The following is a 26,300-nucleotide window of genomic DNA, read 5'->3' as shown; positions in this document are numbered from 1 at the left end:
ATGCTCTAACCATGAGGAAGCCTAACAAATAAAAAAACATAGCTTTAAACCTTTTCAGCCCAAACTGCAGGGAAACAGGCCCATGGGACTCTGAGGTGACTGTGTCATGCAGGGGCTCCAGGAATCCCAGACAGGTAAGCGTCACGATGATGCCAAGCTTGGGTGAAGAATCAGGAAAGGCTGTTTGTCTAGGCCCTGCCTGAACAATGACAGAGGCCTCTGATAGAAAGAGGCTATGGTGCGACCCAGAAGGACCCGAACTTCTCCATTCAGGAGCCCCCCGCCTTGCACAGAATGTCACTGATGGCTGTTGGCCCAAAAGGGACCTAAGGGTCAGCACATGATCCACCACACGGCACCTGGGTGCCTTCCTCGACCTCTTAAATGGGAAATAATCTAACACGTATAGATGTGGGGGTGGAAAAGAGAGAAGCAGGTCACTTTCCACCAATCTATAATCCACCAGAAATTGTAACTGATCTGTACACAAAAAATTGATTTCAAGAAATATTGTGTAGATACATTGTTAAATGTTATGAATTTGCTTTCACGTATTTTCCATAATTCCATGAGCTCACCAACTTGAAACAAAAGAGCAAACAAAGGAAGCAGTCCCTAACTACAATATCTCATCTAAAACACATCCAAACCCATAGCCAGGGCTACTGTCCAGGCCTCGATCATGGAGCTCAGTGCTGGCCCCCTTCACCTGGGCCCTGCAGTGGCCCGTGCCTGCCCAGCACTCCCTCACAGTTCACAGCACACGCATCCTTCAGCTCCCGGCCTGATGCCAGCTTCCCAAAGCAACGCCCCTGGTGCCTCAGCCAAAGTCGTCTGTTTCCTCTAAATTCCAAAAGCAAAACTCACCATATAGCCCAGATGTTCTGGGACAGTCTTAATTTCAAATACTCTATCTTGTAGTCACACTATGTTTTTCCTTTTAGGGATCAAAACTAGGGTGTACCAAAGTCATAGCCTGCTTATGATAAATCATTTTCTTCCTTAGCATATTCTTAACTTCTAAGCCAGACCTTAAACTCCCTGTAAGTTTTATGTGTACCCCTCAGTGTCTGACACACTGCAGAAGGTCTACAGGTAGACACGTGCCTCGTAACGACGTTTCCATCAACAACAAACCACATGAGTGACAGTGGTCCCATAAGATTATAATACTGTATTTTTACTGTAACTTTTCTATGTTTAGATGTATTTGGACACAAAAATACTTGCCATTGTGTTATCATTGCCTACAGTATTTGTACTGTACATGTTTGTAGCCTAGTAGCAATAGGGTGTGCCATTTAGCCCAGGGTTTGTGTAAGTGCACTCTATGATGTTCAAATAATGGCAGAATTGCCTAATGATGCACTTCTCAGAACACATTCCTACCATTAAGCAACATATAATGGTATATATGTAATGCATGGATTCATTTTTTTCATTACTCGAAAAATATTACTGCTGTAACACATATCATGTATCAATAAATATCTGTTGAATGAATGAGTTAGTTAATTAATTTGAGAACATATTTTGGTGAAAAAAAATTGCCCACACTGAACTTACTAAAATAGTTCAATGTAATGACACATACAGCAGGTAACCAAAAGAATTATGCCTAATCGATTAACTGAATAATTAATTAATGCTTTCAGAATAAAGAGACTATTAGGAAAAAAATTCTGAAAAGTCAGGAACATTATGGGGAAACTATGTCTGGTGACAAGAAAGCTAGCTGAGAAATTCAAATTCATGGCAGTCCAATTTCTCCATTTGAATAGAGATAACCTACCCTACCAAAAATTGTCAAAATCAAACAGCTAAATCAGAATCAGAACAACATGGGAAAACAACTTACTTCTAATGCCTAATATGATCAAGAGTGGTAGGCAGAATAATGGACCCCCAAACATGTCCATCTCCTAATGCCCAGAACCTGTGACTATGTTATTTACATGGCAAGAGGGAATTAAGTTTGCAAATGGAATCAAGGTTGCTAATCAGCTGACCTCAATATGGGCACTTCTGAAAGGGGTGAATGTATTCACAAGGGCCCTTAGTGAAAGAGGAAGGCAGGTGCATGGGCCTTATAGTGTGAAAGGGACTCAACCTGCTGTTGGCGAGTCTGAAGCTAGAGGAAGGGGTCAGGAGCGAAGGAATGTGGGCAACCTTCAGAAACTGGAAAAGAGAAAAACAAACAAACCAAAACACGGATTCTCTCCCCTAGGGCATTCAGAAGAAACACAGCTCTGCTGACACCTTGATTTTAGCCCACTGAGACCCTTTTCAGACTTCTGACCTCCAGAACTATAAAACCATATATTTGTGCTGTGTTAAGCCAGTGAGGGGTAATTTGTCATCTGTAGCCATAGGTAACTAGTACATGTAGGAACATTAAATGTGGCTAGTATAAAATAACTAGTGTATGCCAAGTACCATATCAGATGCTTTACATATTTTCAGTATCCCCTTTCATCCTCACTATCCCCTTTCATCCTCACTATGTCTGTGCACATTGTATATTCATACCCTAATACCCTAATTTTTTAGCAATGAGTTTGAAGAAGTTGCCTTATTGCCCGTGGTTTCTCAGCCAATACTTGTAAAGGTGGAATCCAACCCAAGACACTGTGGCTTCAAGGCCATTCCTTTCCCCACAGCATCCTGCAAACTTGTTAACTAGCTGGGGTCACAGAGCTCTTTGAGAATCTGAAGAAATGTGTAGATACTCATATCCTCTCAAATGTAGAGGTTCATAAAGACTCTGTCAAAAGACTGATCAATGCTGTCCTACGAGTCTGGGAAGTTTAGATTAAGAACACCTATCTATAAGTTAATTATAAATGATAATATACGATTCCCTTATATAATGTGTTTTTATTTCATCTCCACAACTACATTAAATGTTTCTGAGCTCAGAGTCTGTATCAACTTTTTATTCAGGTCCTCCAGAGCACCTTCTGGAATGCCCAAAGCTCACTGAATGTTAATATACAGTTCACACAGAAGATGCATTTTTGCCACTCTCACTACCCAAGATCCGACCTTAAAACATCTTCTTCTCTATTTAAACCAGAAGTTTTTATTTATCAATTGAGAGAACAGTATATCTGATCTAAAGAGATGGGTTTCACATCTCCAAGTTAATCCGGCTTCCAGCTTTAAAGCCTCCTTGGAGTTTGGCAGACGTTGAGCATATTATTGCTTTTAAGTGTCCTGTGTTTGAATCCTGATTTTGTCACTTAAGACTTATAAAATCATGCACAAACTACCTACATAACCTCAATTTGTTTGCCTAGAACATGACTCTAAGAACAATTACCTTGCAGGGTGATTATAAAGACAGCACTGCAAAGCTGCCAAGATCATAAGAGATACTCAGTCATTATTCGTTTCCTTATTATAAATGTTAAGCAATCAATCTAGCAAATAGTTCTCTACCGCTGGCTAAAATGGGGTTGAGAAAGACTGTAACAAACTTAGAAAGTATAGATTTGTTGAAAAGACAAGGTAAATTGAGGTAGTCTATAAAAAACATAAAATACAAATTTGGGGCTAGAATGAAGTAAGCCTTCTAGTCCGAAAGAAGAATGTAAATAAAGTCATGGACATAGATAAGAGGGCAGCTTACACAAGAAGAGCAGGAGGCCAATCAGACTGGAGTGCAGAGCTGCTTTGGGAGATACAACACACCCAAGTTGTCTAAATAAATTGGCCTGAGATCCATTGCCAGCCTGAGAAGTTTAAATGTATTCCAAAGAACCAGCATTTCTTGATATGTTTCCTGTGAAACATCAATCCTGCCTGTTGCCCTGCCAAAATAAGTAGAAATTAAAATAAAAAAAAAAAAAAAGCTCTGCCGCTCAAATTAGTTTTGGAGGCGCTCTATACTCCATCAGCCTCCTTCACCATGCACATCAGCATATTAAGGGCTCTGAGAATTCTGCAGTAAGGAAACACATTTAAGTTTACTTGACCCAGCATTTCCTGAGTGTATTTAATCACAGAACCTTGTTTTGAAAATATTACTCATTATTATCTCTCAGCACTAGTGTTTTATAAAACAAATTCTGGGAAACTGCAAGAGACCAGTGAAGGAAGCTGGCATAGGTCTCCATGAAAGCCAGGTCTGAGTTCTGACAGGAGTGTGCAAAAAGGGGTGAAGGAGAAGAGAGATGGAGATTACATACAAGCAATAGGATGAGTGTCCAGCTGCCATGGGAATGGCAAGGAAAGTATTTATTCAAAAAACATCACAAAGAGACAATCAAGCAAACCTGATGATTGATTAGGAACATGGGGGAGAAATGCCAAAAGTATGAGAAATAACATTAAGGTTCAAATCTTGTGCAGCTGGGACATGGGGGCGCCAGAATTCAGTCAGCAAATAGGGATTGGAAACAGCCATTAGCCCCTCCATCCAACTCCCAGCTCAAGTAATTGGGGGAATCAAAGGTAGAAACTATTAACAAAATTCAAATGCAATACTTTGAAAGAAGAATGTGTTCTCCAAGAAGCTGAGATCTACCACATTAGCATCTTGTTAAGAAGTGATATGTTAAGGACCTCAAAGCTTAAACAAATCTGAAACCAGAGTGAGAAAGTACAGAAAGGGCACCATGAAAGTGGAGCTGTGGGTTTACAAGATGAAAAAGCAAAAAGTAAAACAACAGATACTTGCACTAAAGAAGCAAACGGGAAGTCAGAGAAGAGGGGTGGAGCAATGAGTGAGGGCAGAGAGTACTAATACGGAAGGGAATAGAGATAAGGAGAAAGAATGACAGCATTCATGAATATGAATTTCACATCAAAGGGCTATACATAGCACAGCTAATGAGTCATCTCTCCATACTCCCAGCAAAGGTTACAACTGAAGTATTGTAACCCAAGAGACTGAAGAGGTTAAAGTGACCTCATAAATGTAGGTAAGTTTTTTAAAAGTGAGTAAATATAACCACTTGTAAGTAGAAGCCGCTAGTCATGTATAAAAGAAAGTAACTGGCAAACCTCTTATCTATTTAGAAGTGAACCTCCAAAATGAATAAAAATTTAGTCAATAGAGAACAGAGAATAGTGCATAAAAGTTTAGGCTTTGGAGTCTCGTAGGCCAGTGTATTAGCTGACCACAAACTATTTAATTTCTCTCACCCTCAGGCTAACGATGGCTTCTAATTCATAGGAACATGGTAAGGATTAAATGGCAAAATGGAGAGCATTTATCACAATACCTGACTCACATGGACTAATGTTCAATAAGTCGCCGTTAGTTATAGGAGCAATTGCAGAGGTGGTAGAAGTAGCAATTTTTGTTGCTTTTATTTTGCTCATAGGAGATGTGACCTCCAAAGAGGAATAAATCTGCCTCAGCTCTGCATATAGTAATGTATAATTAATTATACAGTACTTTCCATCAAGTGTATTTTTTAAGTTTCACAGCTTGGGGTTTCTATTGTTCATTTGTTTTGTCATTTAGCTGTATTTTAGGTGTGTCATTACCAAGACGTTTCCATCACACATAACCTCAGTCAAAATTGGATACTTGCAACTTTACTGAGATTCAACGTGGCAGCCTTGGCTATATTGTACCAGATGTCTAATAATGAATTCACATATCTTTTTCTATATAAAATGCATTCTTTCAAAATTAAGCAAGAAACTAGCTTTTAATTGAATTATGTCATAACGCTACATCTATATTAAAAATAGCTTTCCCAAGCAAAAATCCAGAGAGGCCTGTAGAATGAATACTGGATTAGGAGATTTTTTAAAAGATGCAAGTCCTCATCCCAGTTCTCTCAGTACTGCTGTGAGTCTCAGTTTCCTCACCTGCAAAGTGAGAGGTCTGACCTCATATTAAGGTCCCTTCACTTACAAATGTCCTGATGCTAAAATGGTGATGAACTCCAGAGGCAGGGCAACTCTGCTCTTACCCATTCCTGGTGGAAATTATACACAGAGTTATTTCAAGTTTAAAACTATATGTACTTAAAAAAAAAATTTGGGGAGCACCATGAAAGGTGGAGCTGTGGGTTTACAAGATGAAAACTGTGGGTTTACTTGACCCCAGTAACTTGAGTTACCAAGAGAAAAAAAAAAAAAAACCTGGAAAAACTAGTAGACATGGAAAACAAACAAAATGGAAAACCAAGCCAGTTTGATTTGTCAGTGAGCTCAGAGCATACCAACCACCACTTCTCTGTAGTTGAGCAGAAAGACGGAGATGGCACAGTAGAAGAAAACCTGGGGACTTGAGTCTCCATTTCCACCATGGTGTGGTTGGAGAGACAACACTGTTAATTGGAAATTCCTCTTAAGGTCCTTCACCAGTCTACAATTCTTACAAGTTGTAAAGCCCTCCAGGCCTTCTCTTCCCCTTCTTAACTTTGACTGGTTATCAAACTGTACAAAATGACAAGGAAGCTAAGGGAAGTAACTCCAGACCAAGCTTTCGGGCCAGCTACCCAGTTGGAATTCAAACTCCACACCTACCTTGAGCATCCTTCTTAACCTCTAAGCCTCAGTTCCTTCAACTGTAAAATGGAGCTAACAGCACTATTTGACCACAAGACGGCTGTGATTATCAAATGAAACTAAATGAGACTGCCCAAGAGAGTGTTTAGAGACAGCAGATGCCAAATAAATACTAGCTGCCGCTGTTGCTGGTGGTACTACTGTTGTGCTATTGCTATTATTGTTATCTACGGATGATGACGGTGGTGATTGTCAATTCATCAAATAATCACTTATCAAGGACTTACTGAGTACTAACACCCTGTGGCAACTGACAGTAGGTGGTAGAGAAAAGGTGATTCCTAATAACTTCAGTCTCCTTCAACTCTGTACTAATTTACAGCAAGAAAAATTAAAGTAACAATATTCCTTAGAGCAGAACAGCATATAAAACAGAAAACAAACTGATTTCCTCAGGCTCCTTCCAGCCTGGTTTCTACCAGTGTGGGATCTCCCAGCCACCATGTGTGGTACAGCGGGTTTTATTTGCCACCCCTGTCTGCTGTTTGGGCCTGAGGAGCAGTGTCAAGTCCGACTCCAGATGCTGCAGCAGAAACTTCAGTGGCCACTTAGCTTAACACCTCCTTGGCAGGGCTAAAGTCAACACCACAAATGCCTATTCTACAAGCATCTGGAGCTCTGGTTTCGAATTTCCTTGCTTTCCTGAGTTAAGGACAGACTCTTGGTGTTAAGGGACCTGGAGTTGCTTACAGCCCCTGAGGCCAGAAACCTTGCTCAAACACAAAATCACTAATTTGCAGAACCTCTGTCAGTGGAGATTTCTCACAAAATGGGCCCCTCCATTACTGTTTCATTATTTTTTTTTCTAGGGAAATAAATGAAATTGTTGTTATATTCTCCCCCTCCTACAGCCACTCTGTTTAATTGGAGCTACCTGTACGCATCCCAGAGGGCTTAAGTCAGATGTGCCAAAATGAGTGGCTGTGGTGGGTGCAGGCAGCAGGCAGGGCCCCTAGCAGAGCAGGCACACCAAAGCAGCCTGCACACAGCTGGAAACTAACCCTGGGGGGTTTAAAAAGTCACCTGGCAACTGTGAGCCCCCTCCCACCCTGAGCTGCTGAAATTTGATATTTCCTGTTACTTGTGGGACATGCAGTTGAGGTTATTTCAATTAAATGCACATCTGTGCTCGGCATATTCAATCAGCCTCAGTGTTATGTAATCATGAACTTGTGTTTTAACCTGGGAATCTGATGGTTAGGTCTGACGTAGCTACAGGTACAGCTTAATGACCCTATGACAGCAGGGACTGGGCATGCACGTCTCGGCTGCCTTTGTCTCTGCTTTTGTAGATGGCTGAGAGACTAAATTTTCTATATACTCAATCTGTCAATCTCAGTCTCTCTCTCTGCCCCTCCCTCCATCCCTCTCTCCCTCTCTTTCTCTATACACACCTCACACGCACCGTTCTGATTAGTGACAACTTTGACACTATGTATTATTTCCATGTCAGAAAACAGAGGCCCCTCCGTTACTGTTTCATTATTTTTTTTTCCTAGGGAAATAAATGAAATTGTTGTCATATTCTCCCCCTCCTACAGCCACTCTGTTTAATTGGAGCTACCTGTACGCATCCCAGAGGGCTTAAGTCAGATGTGCCAAAATGAGAGGCCCGCCAGCAAAGAATTTATCTGATTCAGGTCTCTGTTGGGTGGTTAGATCAAGATTCTACCTACTATTTGCCAACACGCAGTAAAACAACATTTTGCGTAAACAAAATGCTACACACAAAACAGGCAAGTGGCTCCCTGTCACCTACTCCGTGTTCATGTGAGCCCAGCCGAGGCAAGTCCAGACTGACTTAAGGCTAGAGCCTCACACGTTGGCAAGAAACAGCGTTTGCAAGAAAGCTTTATAAAGTTTGTGTAGCCTACTTCAAATATTTTATTTTAAATAAATCATCAAAATCAAATCTAATTCTTTTCCGTTGAAAAGGGAGAAAGAGAGGCTGTTCCATGTTATAAAGAGACAGCAATGCTTTTTCATACTTCCTTCAGGTCTGATTTTCAGAGGACTTTTGTTCCCCTATTTTGAGAGAGTCATCATTGCTCCTTCAGGCCAACCCTGCAAAAACTGTCCTACTGTGGCTAGGACAACAGTTTGTGCCTCCTCTATTATTTCTTACAATCTACAGAATTGTAAACTACCATTACTGCTGACTGTTATAAGGAGAGACCCGTAAGAATGTTCTCACATGTACTTCAAGTTTCCTCTTCGTTACTCCTTTCAAAGATCTGAGACAGCCCCCAAACACTACCAAGATTAAAACTAACCCAGGCAATAAGTGAGAAATTCTGTGGGATTTTAGGAACAGATAATGTAATGCCACTACTGCTGGAAATAATGCAACATTCATTTAACTACCACAGGTCACCAAAATAAATTGGAGAGTATTTGAAGCTCTGTAATCAATCCATTTAATTTACATATGCATTTATGTGTGCATGGATGTATTCTTGCCTCCTTTCAGAAAAGGGTTGGAAGTAGCTTACAGACATGCAAAGTAAATAGTTGAAAACACACAAGAGTGGATACATATGATGAAGCCAGGAGTAAGCCTATTACTCAAAACCTGCATGCTTTTAGAGGTGGAGTACAAATTTATTTTTAGCTTCCTAGCAACAAAAGTAAAGACAGTAACTTTTTAAAATCATTCAAGATATAATTATGCCTTCATAATTTTTTGCAGGGTTAGAGAATTAAAATATGGAAACATATTCAATTAACCCCAAAGGCTTCTAGGCTCACTTTACTCTCCCACTGCATCTAATCCACAGGTGTCGAGAGTTAGTTAGTGCTACCAGTACCACAGGTGCTCATGTCTGCATTCACCCATGCTGTTTCCTCTATTTGGAATGCCTGTGGCATCCAATAGGGGTAATTTTGCTCCCCAGGGGACATCTGGCAATGTCTGTAGATATTTTTGGTTGTCACAAGCTTGCAGGGGATGCTACTGGCATTTAGTGGTTAGAGGCCAGGGATGCTGCTAAAGATCCTGTAATGCACAAGACAGCCCCACAACAGAGAATGATCTGACCAAACTCTCAGTAAGACTGAGGTTGAAAACTCTGCGGTAACATCATGGAGAATGAGTGAGTGAGTGTGTGTGTGTGTGTGTGTGTGTGTGTCTGTGTGTCCGAGAGAGAGGGAGAGACTGTATGTGTTTTAATAAGACATAAATTAGTTGTTTTTCTGGCTTTAGAAAACACTAGACTTTTTTGTAGTTTCATCCTTGCTGTCTCTGCTCTAGAAATCCATTTTTCAAAAGAGCTCGCATAATTTACAGAGGAAAAAATGTGCCCAAAGGTTTGTTTTCAATCCTGGATATAATGACAAAGAAATTTCAAAGTAGGAGGTCTCGAAGCCACAGCGAAAGGACATCAGAATAAATTTACCTGAATGTGCTATGAAAAACTGGGCATTGCTTAAAAATTGGAAGTCATCCCATCTCTTCACTCAATCTGAACAAATAAGCCTCGCCAAATAGAATGCGTTTTACAGCAATGATGGAAGAACTGCTGGAGAGCAGGAGAGAGTAAACAGATGGAAAAAACACCAAAGGAAATTGAGAAATAGCCATCTGATGATAGAATTGAGACTTGGACAGAGAACCACATGCATGGGCTCTTCCAGCACTGACTGACCTGCTCCATGCAGGTGCAGAGTCACTGTCCTCCCAGTGCCCCTCCAGCTGGGTGGTTTTCTCCCTTGCCAATTGCCTCTCTCAGTGATAGAAGGCATGAGCTTATTCACATGGTTAACACAATATGGTACTTAATATTACCAGTTTAAAGCTTGCTCCTATTTTATAATACCTTTCCTTCCATTTGTATTCTTTTCTTTTTCTTTACAATGTCACCAGTTTTCTAGACATGGAAAGTCCAGCTCATAATGAATAAACTAATAACATAATGTAGCTTTTCTCTCAACTATCTCAATAATCACCTATTTGATCCTTGCAAAACAAAGTCAAATAATTCAAGATTTAGACTGTTTCTTACAAGATTGGCAATTTTTTTTTTTTTTTTTTTTTTTTTTTAGACAGAGCCTTGCTCTGTCATCTAGGCTAGAGTGCAGTGGCATGATCTCGGCTCACTGCAACCTCTGCCTCCCAAGTTCAAGCTATTCTGCCTCAACCCTCCTGAGTAGCTGGGATTTCAGGCCCACACCACCACACCCATCTAATTTTTGTATTTTTAGTAGAGATTGGTTTCACCTTGTTGGTCAGGCTGGTCTCAAACTCCTGCCCTCAAGTAATTCTTCCTCCTCAGCCTCCCGATTACAGTCATGGGATTACAGGCATGGGATTATAGGCATGAGGCACTGCGCCCAGCTGGTCATATGTTTTTATGAAGCTGCTAAGCAGTGATCCTGCCTGACAACAATGTGATTGGCAGATGTAATGAGTCCATGCTCATGCAAATTGAAAGAGTTAACTGGAAAATAAGAGTCATTCCTATGAGGTCTGTCTCTGCTTCAACTAGGAGACACTTTATGGGGAAATGCAAACATCTCCATTGACATGGACACAGAGGAAAACTTCATCAGTGCAGACTCTATTCTGCTTATCTGGAAAGGAATTAACTGGAAGGCGGCCTCTGAACCATCCATAAACAAAGTTTCCTCAGGCTTTCTGGGAGGATGATTAAATGTATTAGATTGTACACGTGTTTTTAAATCAACTGGTGTGTTAATCGTAGCTAATTTGTCTTCCTGCATTATTCCCTACTAAGTCGTATTTCACTGGCCTCCTTTGAGTTATTTTACTTACTTCATTATCTTTAAAGTAAACCCTTTTTATTAAATCTATAATTAAATTTTCATTAATTTAATCAGTGTTTTATCCAATATGTAACTATTTAATAGCTCTCTGCTTCTAAAAATAGTAACATGTATAGTAGATAAATATTCTATTTAATAGTTTTATATAAATACACACACACACACACATAATGACCCTGCATATCTATTGTCCAAAGGTACTAAACAATTAAAAAAACAACAGAGTCTAGTAATTCTAGTAATGTAAACTCTGTTTTAGAGAAGAGGAAAGAACAAACCTGTGCCCATGTGAAAGCTGCTTTCAACTGTCTTCCACTCCACTTCTCTAAACATAACTGGTTCATAAAATACGCCGATAGATTTTACGACTGTTAATCCTACTTATCATACATGGGAACTAACTTAACAGTGATATTACTAATATGCCTCTTTCAGTAAAACACTCCAGGAAGCTGTCTCAAAACCATATGAATTTCAGGAGGACTAAAATGGCAATTTGCTAATAGATCTAGGCGTATGTCTACATGTGGGGCTGATATGAAGCCATTGCTATGCTGTCTGTATGATCAGTAGCACAGTCTCAGATGGCTTTCAGAATAGGCCATGCTTAGAAGGAACTTTCAAGAATACAGTTAAAAACAGTCATGAATCACACAACAACATTTTGGTCAATGATGGACCACATATAGGACTGTGGTCCCATTGGAATATCATACTGTATTTTTACTATACCTTTTCTATTTAGATACACAACTGCTTACCATGTGTTACAATTGCCTACAGTATTCAGTACAGCGACATGCCATACAAGTTTGTAGCCTAGGAGCCACAGGCTGTACCATATAGGCTAGGTGTGTAGTAGGTTATACCATCTAGGTTTGTGTAAGTGCACTCTACGATATTGACACAACAACAAAATCGCCTAAGGATGCATTTCTCAGAAGGCATTTCGCATCCTGTTAAGTGACACATGACTATAATAAGATGGCAAAACCATCAGCCTAGTGACTTCTTGTTTTCTCTTTGCCAACAACAAGACTGGATGCACCCAGGTGACGTGGTGATGAGGTGGGGAGTGGGGTGAGGGAGCAGAAAGTGCAGCTGTTTGGTTTTATAATGGGAGAAGGAAAGTCCCTCCTAGACTTTGTATAATATTTGGTTTTACCGGATAGCATTATCTTAACCGTGATGACTACAAATGCTATTAGCAGTTAAAATGCACATTAAGTTATCTGGTCCTTTTTAAAACCTAATCAAACCATTTATCTTCTTAATTTCTCATAGCAACAAATTCTGATGGAAGTATCTATATTTGTCTCAATTGTACTTCTGTGGGAGAATTACAATTGACGTTAAATGTCTGTAGGGAGGTCAGATGATCCCATCCTATATATACCTACAAAAATAAAATGTGGGGGAAACATACACCCCTATTTTTCTTGTCACACTATAAAAAGCAAAACAAATACTAATAGCACATTTTCAAAGCAATAAACTTACTTTCGGTGCAAATAGGACAGCATCCTTTTCTGTTGAGAATTTTGCCCTAATCAGAAGAAAAACAAATAAAAAGTTAATGTTAAAAAAAAAAAAAAGGGTCTGCTGAGGACAAATATCTTTTTAAAATCTAATACAAGATAAACCAATGAAATCAGTCCAAGCTGTACTTGAACTCAATGCCCAGATGGTGATGATGATGCTGAAAATAAAGTTTCAAGTATCAGGTTCTAAGGCCAGGCAAAGTCATTCAGTAAACTTTCCTGTTTTTATCCTCCAAGAAATATAATACCTAAACGGCTCACTAGTGTGATTTTTCTCACATGGAAGGAAGATGAAGACCGTCTGGACTCAACCTTTTCATTGGTATCCAAATCTAGCCGTTTAGAGAACAAGGGCACACACATAAAAATGAGAATTCTCTGTCAACCTATAGATCCCTACAAGACCTTCTTTCTGTCTTTGCTTGTTGGAGAAGCTTAAACAGTAAACTGTAATGCAAACTCAAGAATCACCAGCCCTATGGGTATGGGCAACATCTGTGCTACAGATCAGATTCAGTCAGATTTCTTGTTTCAGAAAGTGGCATGTTGTCCATGTTGAATAACTGTTATGCACTCAACGCCAAGGAAGCTGAGAATTTTGAAACACGGGGTAATGTTTCATTACCTTTCTGGAAATACACTGCAATTTCCTACATTGCACGTCTTTTAAGTCTTTTTAATGCATGACATTTAAAGGAGGTGACGTATTCTCAGGACTCATTTCAGAAAATTAGTTGTCTTATCTCCGACTCAATGGTTAATCACAGAGAAAAAGAAATGTAGAAGAAGTTTAACGTTTAGAGAGCACTTGCTATATAACAAACATCTTATTCGATATTTTATTTATGGTATCCAATGTCGGGTTAGTGATAAGGATTTAATGAGTTAATACTTATGACCTATTAAGATTTAATGAACATTAGAGATTTCATAATCACTGTTATTAAGATACACAAGAACCTTATGAGCTGAGTATTTCCCTTTTTATAGGTGAAGAAATTGATGTCATGCAACACAAGGGTAGTAGAACCAAAAAGCAAACCTAATTTTGTCTGACCCTAAAGGACCTTTTCTTCCCACTGCAGTTTTGTCCTCTTGAGTCCTTTCTCTTTAAGATAATTTAATATTTATCATCTACTATACACTAGACTGAGTGCCATGCATTCCTCATACTTTATCATTTAAATTTCACAATAACCCTCCACACGCAGTTGTCCTTATCCCCTGTTTACAGGGAACTAAGGAAACAGATCACGGAGAGGTTGCCAAGGCTCATGTCAAAGCCACACGGCTCACACATTGCTCATTCACTCACTCACTACTGGTCAGTTCCATCAAGAGTAGGCTTAAGTACTCAAAAAGAAAAAATCAGATGGACTTAAAGGATTCTGGTTAATTATTGAAGATCTTTAATCAGGTCTGATCTATTTTTGCATCAGCTAGGCCTAAAATGAACCATTAAAGGCTTTGACAACTTTGACTGAGACTTAAAACTCAGTCCCAGCCAGTCATCCCATAGTGCGGGAGCATCACAACATATTTTCATTGCCTAGAGCTCTGCTGTCAATTGCAATTTGGCACAGGGGTCTCTTTCGGTTTCTCAAGACTGAAAGCAGTTGCAGATGAAGCCAAATGAGGTCAGCTCAGGCCGAGGGAATGACGGCCCCAAGAGGATGAAGGTGCTCTATCCCAATGCAGCAGAGCCGCCTTAAAGCCAAGGTCCCAACCAAACATGACTACAATTCCCTACGTCCACATCTCAATGGAAACTTCCATCTCTTGTCTTCAGAAAATGAAAGTGGCAGTGATGACATCACTAAATTAGATGGGGGAATAAATCAGGTACGAGCTGCAAAGTCAGAGCACCTGGGTAACATGCATTTAGCTGTAAGATTCTGGTCGTGCTGCAGGCTCATCCATAAGCAGGGTCTAGAAATGGCACCCACCTCAGAAGGATGATGTTAGCATTAAATGAGATTAGCGTTGTGACTATAAATCTCAGTACGTATTAGAGACGGAGAGATGACAGTGTCCTGATGACCCAGTCCCCACTGCAGCCCTCAGAGCCCTTCTCACAAATGGCACTCCTTTGCATCTAGGGAAGTTGCAGGATGGCGGGGTGGTGAGCGGGGAGCAGGGCAGGATAGACAGGGAATCCAATCATAAAACCCTTCTTCCACAAGAGACATTTACATCTGGAAAAAGAGATATGCAGTAGCCAGGAAAGACAGAGCAGGGAATACAAGCTCCTCTCTCTCTCTGTTTTTTTTTTTTGTTTTTTTTGTTTTTCCAAAATTTCCCCAGGCAATGTAGGGGAGGGGAAGCAAGTTTTTAACAAGATTTCCATGGTAGATAGAGCCGAGTTATCTTCCAAAGATCTCCCGCCGGCCCCTGAGAAGGGAAAGTGTAAACTGGAGGAGTGGTTGGAAGGAAGCCTAGAAACAGAAAGGTGGTCCCTCAGGCAGGGGCCTTGGCAGGGGCACCAACAAGCTTTGACAAGGCGTGGAGGGGGTGGGCGGGGCAGGGAAAGGCCTCTGCTTGGAGGGATGGATGCCCCTGGCCCAAATGTGGTCTACAATGATGGAAGGCTAATGAGACACCAGTGACATAAAGAACGTTGACCTCCCCCCGCCCTCCCCTCCCCCAGCAAGAGCACAATGAAAACTATCAATCCAGCTACAAGTGGCAGAATTCAAGTGAAGCTGGAAACTCCACGCCGGCCTGCTGAGGCTAGTTACTTGAGCCACCAGGTTGGCACAGCATCCTGTTTTTGTCTTGTAGAATAAGGAAGCCCATTATTACTAACATGTGCTGCAAGAGTTCATTAGCAACGAGGGTTCCCAGAGGACTGGCATAAATGATGTGATCCCATTTTTCCCAATGAATATTTATAAGCAGACCATGTTCAAGTCTACTTATTGTATCTTCTTTTTTTTTTTTTTTTTCTTTTATGGGAGGCTTTCAGTTTTATGTCTGAGGCTTTTTAAAGCAAGACTAATTAGGATGTTTTTTTTTTTTCTCTTCTTTTCCTCTCCTCTTTATTCAGTTGTGCAATAGCAACAGCTGTTGTTTTTTTGTGCCTCATTTGGCACTCGAGTAAAAACAGCAACTTTTGTTTATAATAATAACAGATGTGAATAAAATTAAAAGCTGTCTATAACAGAGGAGGGAGGACATGTCCTGAATATATGGATATATTTTTTCATTCAAGGGAAGGTATTGAATAGGGTTGACATTTTCCCAAAATGTATAAAACTTTAAAAGGTTTCAAGTTGCTGAGGTGAATTCAATGAATCTCATGCTTTAGAAGATAATGGTTGCTTTATTCAGTGTGCTGGAGCTATGGGTTTTTGAAAAGAGATATTTCCATAAGGATGCTATTTCCATTTGGGGCTACAATGGAGGCCAGGATTAGAGAGAGAAAACTTCAGCAAAGAAATCGGGGATGCTGTGAGGCAGGAGAAATTAATATTTCCTTGTGGAAATATTAATAAACAACCACATATTACTTTGAATGGCTATAAGAGGAAAGCTCTGATTTGAGAAGGGAGAGAAAAGAGGAAAAGGCAAAAGACAGTTATGATGTTAAACAAAACCTGGCAAAAGAAAGCAAAGAAATAGATCTTGCAGGAGTTGGAGAAGTTTTACAGAATGAATGGGAGAAGTCAATAAGAAATTAGAATTCGGACAAGAGCAAAGCAAAAGCTATTTTCATGCAAGGATAAAATCTGCAAAAAGAATGAGCAAACTTTGCAAGGGGCATTTGGCTACTCAGGAATGTGAAGGCTTTGGGGGAGCTGGAGTCTGTGTTTGGAAGATGGCATGCGACTGTGCCACACACAGGACATTTCTCAAGACACTAAGGTAAAGTCAATCTGCATTCCAAACGTACCTGTGGGCAGCTACTGATGGGAATGCACTGCTTATTGCGACACTCCGTCCTGCCTTTCACACAAGCACAGATGGTACAATTGATAGAGGACCACATCTCTCCATCCTATAAGAGAGGACACAAGATCCTGTCAGCAGTTGGAGGCTGACAGGAGTTGAGGCAACAGACTGTAATCTCTCCATGGAGGAAAGCATTTCTTGCCCTGAGTGAGGGATGCCATCATTAGACTAAATGACTCAGGTGTTTGTGTGTACCCAACCGATTTAAGATAAAGATTAGTGAAGATTTCAGATTATGTGCAAGCATGTGTGTGTGTGTGTGTGTGTTTGTGTGTGTGTTCCCCTTCCTGGATATAAAAATAATTATTATGTGTTTAACCAAGGCATATTTACGTCCTGTTGTCAATCATTGTTTACTTAGCTGCACCCTAGGGGAAAACCAAGCATGAATTTTCATACATGATACAATGACAGTAATCTAATTTTCCCCTGTTTGATAAGACTAAAATATTTAAGCCATCCCAAGCACCAATAGTTAATTGAGATGTCCAGAGGTGGTTAATTACCAGATGTGCCATGGTTCTGGCCCATATGGGACATGCATAAAAGAGAGGCTAATTCAAATGACTCCCAGCACTCAGGCAGACACTTGATGGGCAAGTTATTGAAAATGCAGAGCTCAGAGAGAAGACTCCGAGTGCCATAGATATCCCATCCCTGCCTGTCTAGTTCTCTCCTCTCAAAAAGCAGGGCAGCACTTTGGGATTCATTTCCTAGACTAGACCCTTGATCAGACACAAAGAGCTATTTAAGGAATTTCTTTCACTCATGAAATGTATAATCTGTGAATGCCAAATACACAAAAAGCCCTTGTACCTCTGGAGGATAGGCAGGGATGTGCATCCTTGCTTGTGGGTAAGAAAGATCACAGACAACAGAGTTGGGCTGAAAACAAAACAAGGATTCCTTCCTGAGCTTGCAGATCCAAGGAGCAGATTTTTGTTAAAAACAGAAACAGCTGAGATATTGGATGACTCCCCCACCTCTTTCCCTTCCTGACTTTTTGAAGCTATTTTAAGGACTGTCTACCCTCTAGTGCCTTTCAAGAGAGAAAGACCCGACTGAATCTGCCTTAAAGGACACCTGACTGTTCCAAGTTCTCTGAGTACACATTTCTAGGAATCCATGTCTCCGTGAATTATTTTAAGCCTCAGTCATTTAAAGGAACCGTTTTTACAAGGTGACTTGCAAGTGTATTACAGTGGGGCACGGTGGCTCACGCCTGTAATCCCAACACTTTGGGAGGTCAAGGAGGGTGGATCACAAGGTCGGAGTTCAAGATCAGCCTGACCAACATGGCGAAACCCCACCTCTACTAAAACTACAAAAATTAGCCAGGCATGGTAGCGTGCGCCTGTAATCCCAGCTACTCAGGAGTCTGAGGCAGGAGAATCGCTTGAACCCACGAGGTGGAGGTTGCAGTGATCCAAGATCATGGCAATGCACTCCAGCCTGGGCAACGGAGCGAGACTCCATCTTAAAAAAAAAAAAAAAAAGGAAGTGCATTGCATACAGCACCATAGTGAGAGTGAGGCTATTTCATCTGGGTGCTCTGGAGACAAGAGGAGGAGACTTTATAGCAAGAGGACAGATGAGCATCTCTGAAAAGCCTGGTGTAAACACAACACACAGGCCTCCCCCTTCACTGGGCATGATACCTTATGTCTTTTTTTGTCCTCAATTGTTTTCTCTTTTTAAATTTATTTTATTTTATTTTTAGTTCTGGGGCACATGTGCAGGATGTGCAGGTTTGTTACATAGGTAAATGTGTGCCATGGTGGTTTGCTGCACCTATTGACCCATCACCTAGGTATTAAGCCCAGCATGCATTAGCCATCCTTTCTAATACTCTCCTTCCCTCCACTCTACCCCCTAACAGGCCCTAGTGTGTGCTGTTCCCCTCCCATGTCCATGTGATCCCATTGTTCGGCTCCCACTTACAAGCGAGACCATGTGACACCTCATTTCTTCTTACTATTCCATCAGAACCAAGACCTCTCCCTCCAACTACTTCAGCGTGATAGGAAGTCTGGCTCAGTACAGCATGCCTGCAGAGCTAGCACAACTGACTTGTTTATGTGGGTCTTGATTCTCACGGGTATCATGAGGTGACACCTTCGATACACAGTGATTTGACTCCTTCCACCCCTAGGGAAAATGGACTAGGTAGGAAGTACTTTGGACAAAGCCAACCATCTTTCATTTTGAAGTTTAAATGGCCATTGCACTGTTTTCCACTTGGGGTCCTCAGAAAATAATGTAAAATACACCTGAGATTGGTAACAGATGGCCAAAAACAACCTTTTCCATTCAGCTGGGCAGAGCTCTCTCACCTGGCTCAACTACGTACACTGTTCACATCCTTATCTGAATATCTTCCAAATGAGAAAATTTTTCTTTGCAAAGGTAGCTTTGTGGAAAACTTCTAAAAGCATCAAGCTGTATAGATCCATCAGGATCTTGACAGGGATCATCACCTTGACAAGTGTCATTGAGCATCTCCAACGAGAAGAGGTACTCCCAGGTATGCAGGCAGGTTTTATAGGCTTAACATATTTCAGCAAAAATATACTCAAGAAAAACATCTTTCAGACGGTTGATTCTCTGCACTTGATTCTAACTATATATGTATATATAATACTGTAATATAAATACATTCTACTTATATATGCACACATATACATTTGTATATGTATATAGAAATTATGGGATAACCCAATCTGCTTCGCGTCTGGAGCTTTTTAATTGTCAGCATAGTAATACAGGAGTTCCCATGTGCTTGTCTCATGACATACCCGGAAAATCTTGTTGCCAAATTTGCACACTTTGATGTCTTCTGGGGGCACTCGTAGGAGGCACTCTTCACAACAGCCCTTCTGGCCTTGGTCACAGCCACCAGGGTGGGAGCACTTCTTCTTGCAAACCACAGTAGAGTCCTAGGGGCCCAAAGGCAAACTAGAAATTAAAAATGATTTTCACCTCTACCAAACATCCTACCTGGCCTTCCTTTCATAACCCATAACTATCTGTGTCAAAGTGTGTAAGGTACCATATTTTAATTTATTGCAATAAATCTTTCACTCACTTCAAAATGTGATTTGTTGATTAAGTATCTAGACCAGAATATGAGGGCACTATGGAAACTATGGCACGCAACTCCTCCCTCCCAAGGATTTATGATTTCACGTTCCAGAGACTGATGAGCCCACTCCACCAGCCTGTGGCAAGACCGCCCAGCTCTCCACGAACCACCAGTTTCCTTCTTCCTGCTCTCTACCTCTTTGCAACCTGCACTAATAGTGCTCTCTTGGGTCTCCTCCATGGCTTTATGCCACCTTTTGGAGCTTAATGTAAAGGCACAATATCTTTTTTCAGAAAGTAAAAGTTAAGAGCAAATGCACCACATCAGGACAAGATTCCTCAAGTGTGTTCTGTGCTAACCAAGGAACTGAACAAACAGTTTCAAAACTGGACCTGGGTTCCAGAGCTCTACTGTAGCGGAGTGACTTTGACCAGGCCACTTATCCACTGAAGGTGAAGAGTTTATATCATCTGTAAGTTAAAGAAGTATGATTTGATTTCAAAAGGAAGTGCTCTTCTGCCTATTGTTTCTCAGGTTTACTGTGCCTCTTAAATGTAAAATCCCTGGCACATAGAAATTATTATAAATCGGCCGGGCGCGGTGGCTCAAGCCTGTAATCCCAGCACTTTGGGAGGCCGAGATGGGCGGATCACGAGGTCAGGAGATCGAGACCATCCTGGCTAACACGGTGAATCCCCGTCTCTATTAAAAAACACAAAAAACTAGCCGGGCGAGGTGGCGGGCGCCTGTAGTCCCAGCTACTCAGGAGGCTGAGGCAGGAGAATGGCGTGAACCCGGGAGGCGGAGCTTGCAGTGAGCTGAGATTGTGCCACTGCACTCCAGCCTGGGCGACAGAGCGAGACTCCGTCTCAAAAAAAAAAAAAAAGAAAGAAAAGAAAAGAAATTATTATAAATCAACTTAAATTGGAAAATAAATAATCCTTTGTCAAGCTGCATATCCTGATTTCTTGTTTAAAAACAAGGGTACTCCCTATCTCTCAAACAATGCCTACTTCACCGTAGATCTCCCTGCTTTCATTGTGTATGTTTGTGTCTGTGTGGAGAGAGAGAGCACGCTTTATGTACATATCATTAGACTGTGGTGCCTAGCACTGTGTTAATGAGAATTCAAATACAGAGATGCATAAATGTACTTCTGTCCTCAAGGGGTTCTCCACAACGTAAGAAGGGAGATAACTGTGTAATCAAGCAAATTGCAATTATAATGTGGTAAACAGAACTCTAGCAAAGGTGTAAAGATAGCAAAGACAAGGGGAAAGTTACCTATCCAGGTAAGTCAGGAAAGCCTCTCAGGTTGTATGACACCTGAGATAGGCTGTTATGGATGAAGAAGCATCTGCTAAACAAATTTAAAGATGGTAATAACATCGCTGGTAGAGGAATTGTCAAATTTGATGGCACAGAGACCTGAAACCATCCTGCATGCAGAAAAATACAATTAACACTTGAGCAACATGGAATTGAACTGCAAGGGTCCACTTACACTCAGAAATTTTTTCAATAGAAGTTACATCAAGTGTGCCTGCCTTTCCTGTCTCTCCTTCCACTTCCTCTGCCTCTTCTACCCCTGAGACAAGACCAACCCCTCCTCTTCGGTTTAGTCAATGTAAAGAAGATGAAGACCTTTATGATAATCAATTTCCACTTATTAAATAGTAAATATATTTTATCTTCCTTGTGATTTTCTAAATAACATTTTCTTTTCTCTAGCTTACTTCATTATAAGAATACAGTATTTAATACATAGAACATACAAAATATGTGTTAATTGACTGTTTATATGATTGGTAAGGCTTTCAGTCAACAGTAGGCTATTAGTTAAGTCTTTAAGGAGTCAAAAATGAGACATGGATTTTCAACAGTACAGGGAATCAATACTCCGACCCCCACATTGTCGAAGAGCCAACTGTATTAAATCATATTCAACAGGTTCCTGCACCTGCCATGGAAATCATAAGAAACACTGGATAGGGATACTAGAAAAGGAAGCTCAAAGCAGACAGAAAATAATACTGATTACTCAAAATGATTGCAGCTTGATTTTTCAAGCATTTAATATCCCCAAGATGACTGTGAATTCATACTCTAGTGAAACATCCTTTTGGAGGAAGAGTATTAATTACACTTCCTGCTAAGCACTGAGACGTATTACCTAATCATCTCTCACGGAACCCATGAACCCAAAGCACGGCAAGTATAACTAACTCCCATTCATGGGATGCCTTGCTTTCCTGTGAGCAAGAGAATTGAGAATGTGACATGTTTCATCAAAGGCTTAGTATCCTCAAGAGGAAGCTATCTCCTGCGAAATTCTTAGTGGAGAGGAGAAGTCCTGAGAATGAAGGCCAAGGCAAGAAGGGATTGCTATATGGTTAGCATAGGATAACACAAACCATGGGAGGAGGAAGAAGCTTCAGTAAGGTATTCTCAGGCTCAGGAATTACTCATGTTCAGGGTTCAGTGGAATGGACAGTTCAGCCCTTACCCAATCACCCCCTGAAGTGGTGCATGCTACTGAACAAAGCATGTAATCAAGAACTACTGAGCTATAATTCCAGCTACTGACTCATAGCTGACATTGAGTAGAGCTCCCTTCTTTCCCTCTCCAGACCTTTAACTATTAAAAGCAAACAACAACAACCATCACCACCAAAGTGTATTCTAAACTTGTCAGACAGATGTGATTCATTAACTCACTAATGAATAATCCTAAAGTCCTCCCTGATAAATGTATTTCTTCCTGGTTTCCAAAATAAATGACTGCATAAGTATAGTCTATGAATATGTGATGTGTGTCCTTTAAAATTCTGAAACTGTGGAATTATTTATTTAGCAGTAATTAGACTTCTGGTTGCCTTTTGAGAAAAAATAGCAAAGCTTCGAATAAGACATGATACAATAAACAATACATAAATATTCTCTTCCTAAACTGCCAGGTTTATCTTTGTGATGAACTGTAATTCCATGCCTTTCTCTTCTCTTGAATGTGATTACGAGCAATTTTTATTGCCAGGTGTGTTAGAGAATTCATCTTGGATAATTAGAGCCAGAGGGCACTGCCATATGTGTTTGTCTGATTTTAGAAAATCCTCAGAACAGGCTCTCAGAGCCTGAGTCTCACTACAAGGAGCTAACTTTTTGGTCCTTAGAAAATGATTGAGCTACAGTTTGAGTGCTATGTGTAAATTCTTGGTGACCTTGAGTATTATTTTCCTTGTAAAATGGCACCATTAATGCTTCCTCCCAATAAATAACACACCATTGGCTTTGGTTGTGGCGGTGATGCTAACACTGAAACCCAAACCCTATCATTGCTGGACCACAGTCTCTCAGAGCTGCCTTACCCTGCAGGTGCAAGCTGTGCAGTTATCATACAGAAATGAGGATCCATTGTCATAAACATCACTTCGAAAGAGGCAGCTCCCAAAAGGGAGGTCAAACACTTTCCTCTGACCTAGAGAGAAACAGAAGCACAGTGTAAGTGAGACAGAATCAGGGATGTCCCATTTTGTCATCAGCGATTTCATCACAGGTTCATTACACATTCTCATAAGACCAGGTAAGGTAAGTCTGGAGCACAAAAATAGAGCCTGGGGTCAGACATGCCTAAAGGATTGCCAGAAATCATTCGTTTGGATAAAGTTTGTTTAAAAAGTTTGATTCCACAATGAAGCTTGTAAGTTCAACAAATCTATAATGTGTTCATCACAGTGAAACAAAATCACTAAGACATGAGCTCTCCTCATGAAGCTCACTGTCTAGTGAAAAGGCACACTCATCAAAAGCTGTTTCAAAACAACAGTAAGGTAAGTTCTGGAAAGAAGACGATCTAGAAACTGAAGGAATTGGGAGATCAGAGAAGAATTCTTGGAAGACATAATGCCTGAGGAGCTTCTTAAAGAATGAGTAAAATAGTCTAAAAATTGGGTATGGGCAGTAGGGGAGATGGGTGGAGGTAGGAGGAATCAAGATATTTCAAGAAGGTCTCAAATGAGCAAAAAGAACTAATGAAATAATGTTTGCTATGGTTTGAACATTTGTGTCTCCAAAAAATTCATAGGGTAAATTCAAATCACCAATGTAATGGTATTAGGAGGTGGGGTTTTTGAAAGGTGATTAGGTCACGAGAGCAAAGCTCTCATGAATTAGATTAGTGCCCTTATGAAAGAGGCTCCAGAGAGAACCCTCACCATCACGTGACAGCAAAGTAAGAAGACACCATCTATGAGCCAAAGAACAAATCTGCTAGCACCTTGTTCTTGGACTTCCCAGCCTCCAAGACTGTGAGAAATAAATTTCTGTTGTTTACAAGCTACAGAGTTTATAGTATTTTATGAGACTAAACAGACTAAGATAGCACCTTAGTCATGAAATTACATAAAGGAATAAAGGGTGAAGCTAACTCAAAGGGCACACAGAGGCACATGTCGAGTGTCCAGCCTTTCATAGGCATAGTATCTCTGTAGAACTGGCTTGGTTTTCCCTGATGTGAAGACTGGATTGGTGAACAAAAGGACCAAAACAGCAATCCCAAATAAAGAGTACAACCTAATTTCCTTTCTTTTAGTATTTGAGTTTCTACTCCTTGAAGCACATCAAAACATCTCTGCAATGTTACTTTAATTAAAGACTAAGTTAATTCGTGTTCACTGATCAAATTTCTATTCATACCACTCTTTCTTCTTGTAAAAAGATTAATAGCAATTTCTGTTTATCAGTAGGCCCAATGAAATGCTCAAAATACCTAAACATACTAAATGCTGTTCCCAGAATTAGAATTGTTGGAATAACTGTTAGTAGGAGTCAAGAAAAACATGCTCTCTTCCTATCATAGCCAACCTCAAGGCCAGGATACAATATAGATGCTGAACTAAATCATTAGTTTGTTTCTCGCCACCATGAGCAAACTTGTTGGCCCTCAAAAGGTTGAAGTGAGTCATAATTTGGATCCTACATATGGACTCCCTCATGACCACTGAGTATGATTTCTCCAGGCCTCACTGACTTCACTCATAAAATGGCATCATCAATATCACATTGCCATGTCACTACCTCTTACTATGGTGTTAATATTGAAGCATACAACCAAAAACTCTTTCATGGCTAGGCACGATTTAGCATGATGATTGTTAATTCCCCAACTAACACAGGTATTATGTGCACACCCAGGTCCTGAGTCTCTTGAACTTCCTAAGAACTGACATAGTAAATTAAAGGATTATCTGCAAAATAAAAAAAATTCATTCTTTCCCTAAATATTCCTCTAAGGAACCCAAATAAGTTTACTCTGAAGCATCAGAAAGCTGCACACAGCCTGGATCACGTAGATATTGCCCATCCCATTATAATCACTTCTGTCTAATCGTACCTTGGTTTTAGGACATTATAATAAGAAATATGACAGAGCAGTTATTTTTTGTATTTACTATAAAAATGATGGTGAAGCCATTTTTCACTGCTTTAAACATTATCATCCTTTCAATCAATCAATCAGAGATGTATTTCTGTCCTTTAATAATTTAAAATATCTCTGCTTCAGTTGAGTAATTTTTTTAATTGTGATAATCTGGTTTGCCTTTTTACTATCCTTTATCTACATGTGCTTCATGTATTTTGTAAGTGGTCTTAAATCCTTGTTGGCAAAAGGCAGAAGATAAATAAATAGATACAGAGCTCTGGGTAGAAGCTTCATCCTTCACCAATCAAAATGCACCTTCATCATGACTGAGCTCGACATTGTTTCTGCAGAGGCCCTTCTACCTCTTAAGAGTTAATGACTCCTTTCTGCATTCCCATAGCCTGTTGCCTATGCTACCACTATAGCAGTCAATATTGTTCCACAGGTGGAGGAATGGCTGGATGGGTCTATTGATCAATTGATTTATTGATTGATTGACAAACAGACTCTTCAATGTGCTTATCCCCCTGAACAAATGTGACCAATCACTTCAATTCTTTCTCACTAAAATGAAAATTTTACCTAAAATTGTAAATACAAAGCTCTTGAAGCAATGCCTGATGTTCATTACACATCCTGAATAAATGGCAGATGGTATGTATTATGATTATTAGAGGTGATATAATTCAAATATGAACCTGTACTGTGTCAGTGAGAGTGCACTGGGTGCTCCTCTGTGTATATTTTCCTGTGCTGAGACTCTCCATTGAGAATGAGGAAAACAAGGAAAGGAATGTTGCAAAGGCAGAGGTATATCATGTTAACCCTGCCTAAGGGAAAATTTAAGAGCAAAACAGCACCCAATCATCTAAAGTCTAATTAGACTAAGATTTCAGCATCTAGAAAGCATCCTAGTGTTTGCTTTTTTGTCTTTGTATCTTGCTGTGTGGGGATGTTGGTTTTTACCTTCAAAGAGCATAAAATCTTACCTTAA

General features: G+C 40.3%; 1 protein-coding gene across 2 annotated transcripts in view; it reads right to left on the bottom strand.

Moving 5' to 3' along the window:
* The window catches only part of BMPER (BMP binding endothelial regulator), a 253,600-nt gene that overhangs the window by 80,712 nt on the left and 146,588 nt on the right, over positions 1 to 26,300 (bottom strand). For both annotated transcript variants that reach the window (XM_033193504.1, XM_033193505.1), the window contains 4 exons: positions 23,253 to 23,362; positions 19,601 to 19,741; positions 16,747 to 16,851; positions 12,814 to 12,859 (listed from right to left, as the gene is read on the bottom strand). In XM_033193504.1, the coding sequence (XP_033049395.1) occupies positions 12,814 to 12,859; positions 16,747 to 16,851; positions 19,601 to 19,741; positions 23,253 to 23,362 (402 nt within the window). The remainder of the gene's footprint in view (positions 1 to 12,813; positions 12,860 to 16,746; positions 16,852 to 19,600; positions 19,742 to 23,252; positions 23,363 to 26,300) is intronic.

The sequence above is a fragment of the Trachypithecus francoisi genome, unplaced genomic scaffold, assembly GCF_009764315.1.
Source record: "Trachypithecus francoisi isolate TF-2019V2 unplaced genomic scaffold, Tfra_2.0 Lachesis_group4, whole genome shotgun sequence".
Taxonomy (NCBI): domain Eukaryota; kingdom Metazoa; phylum Chordata; class Mammalia; order Primates; family Cercopithecidae; genus Trachypithecus; species Trachypithecus francoisi.
This window is presented reverse-complemented; position numbering and strand designations above follow the sequence as displayed.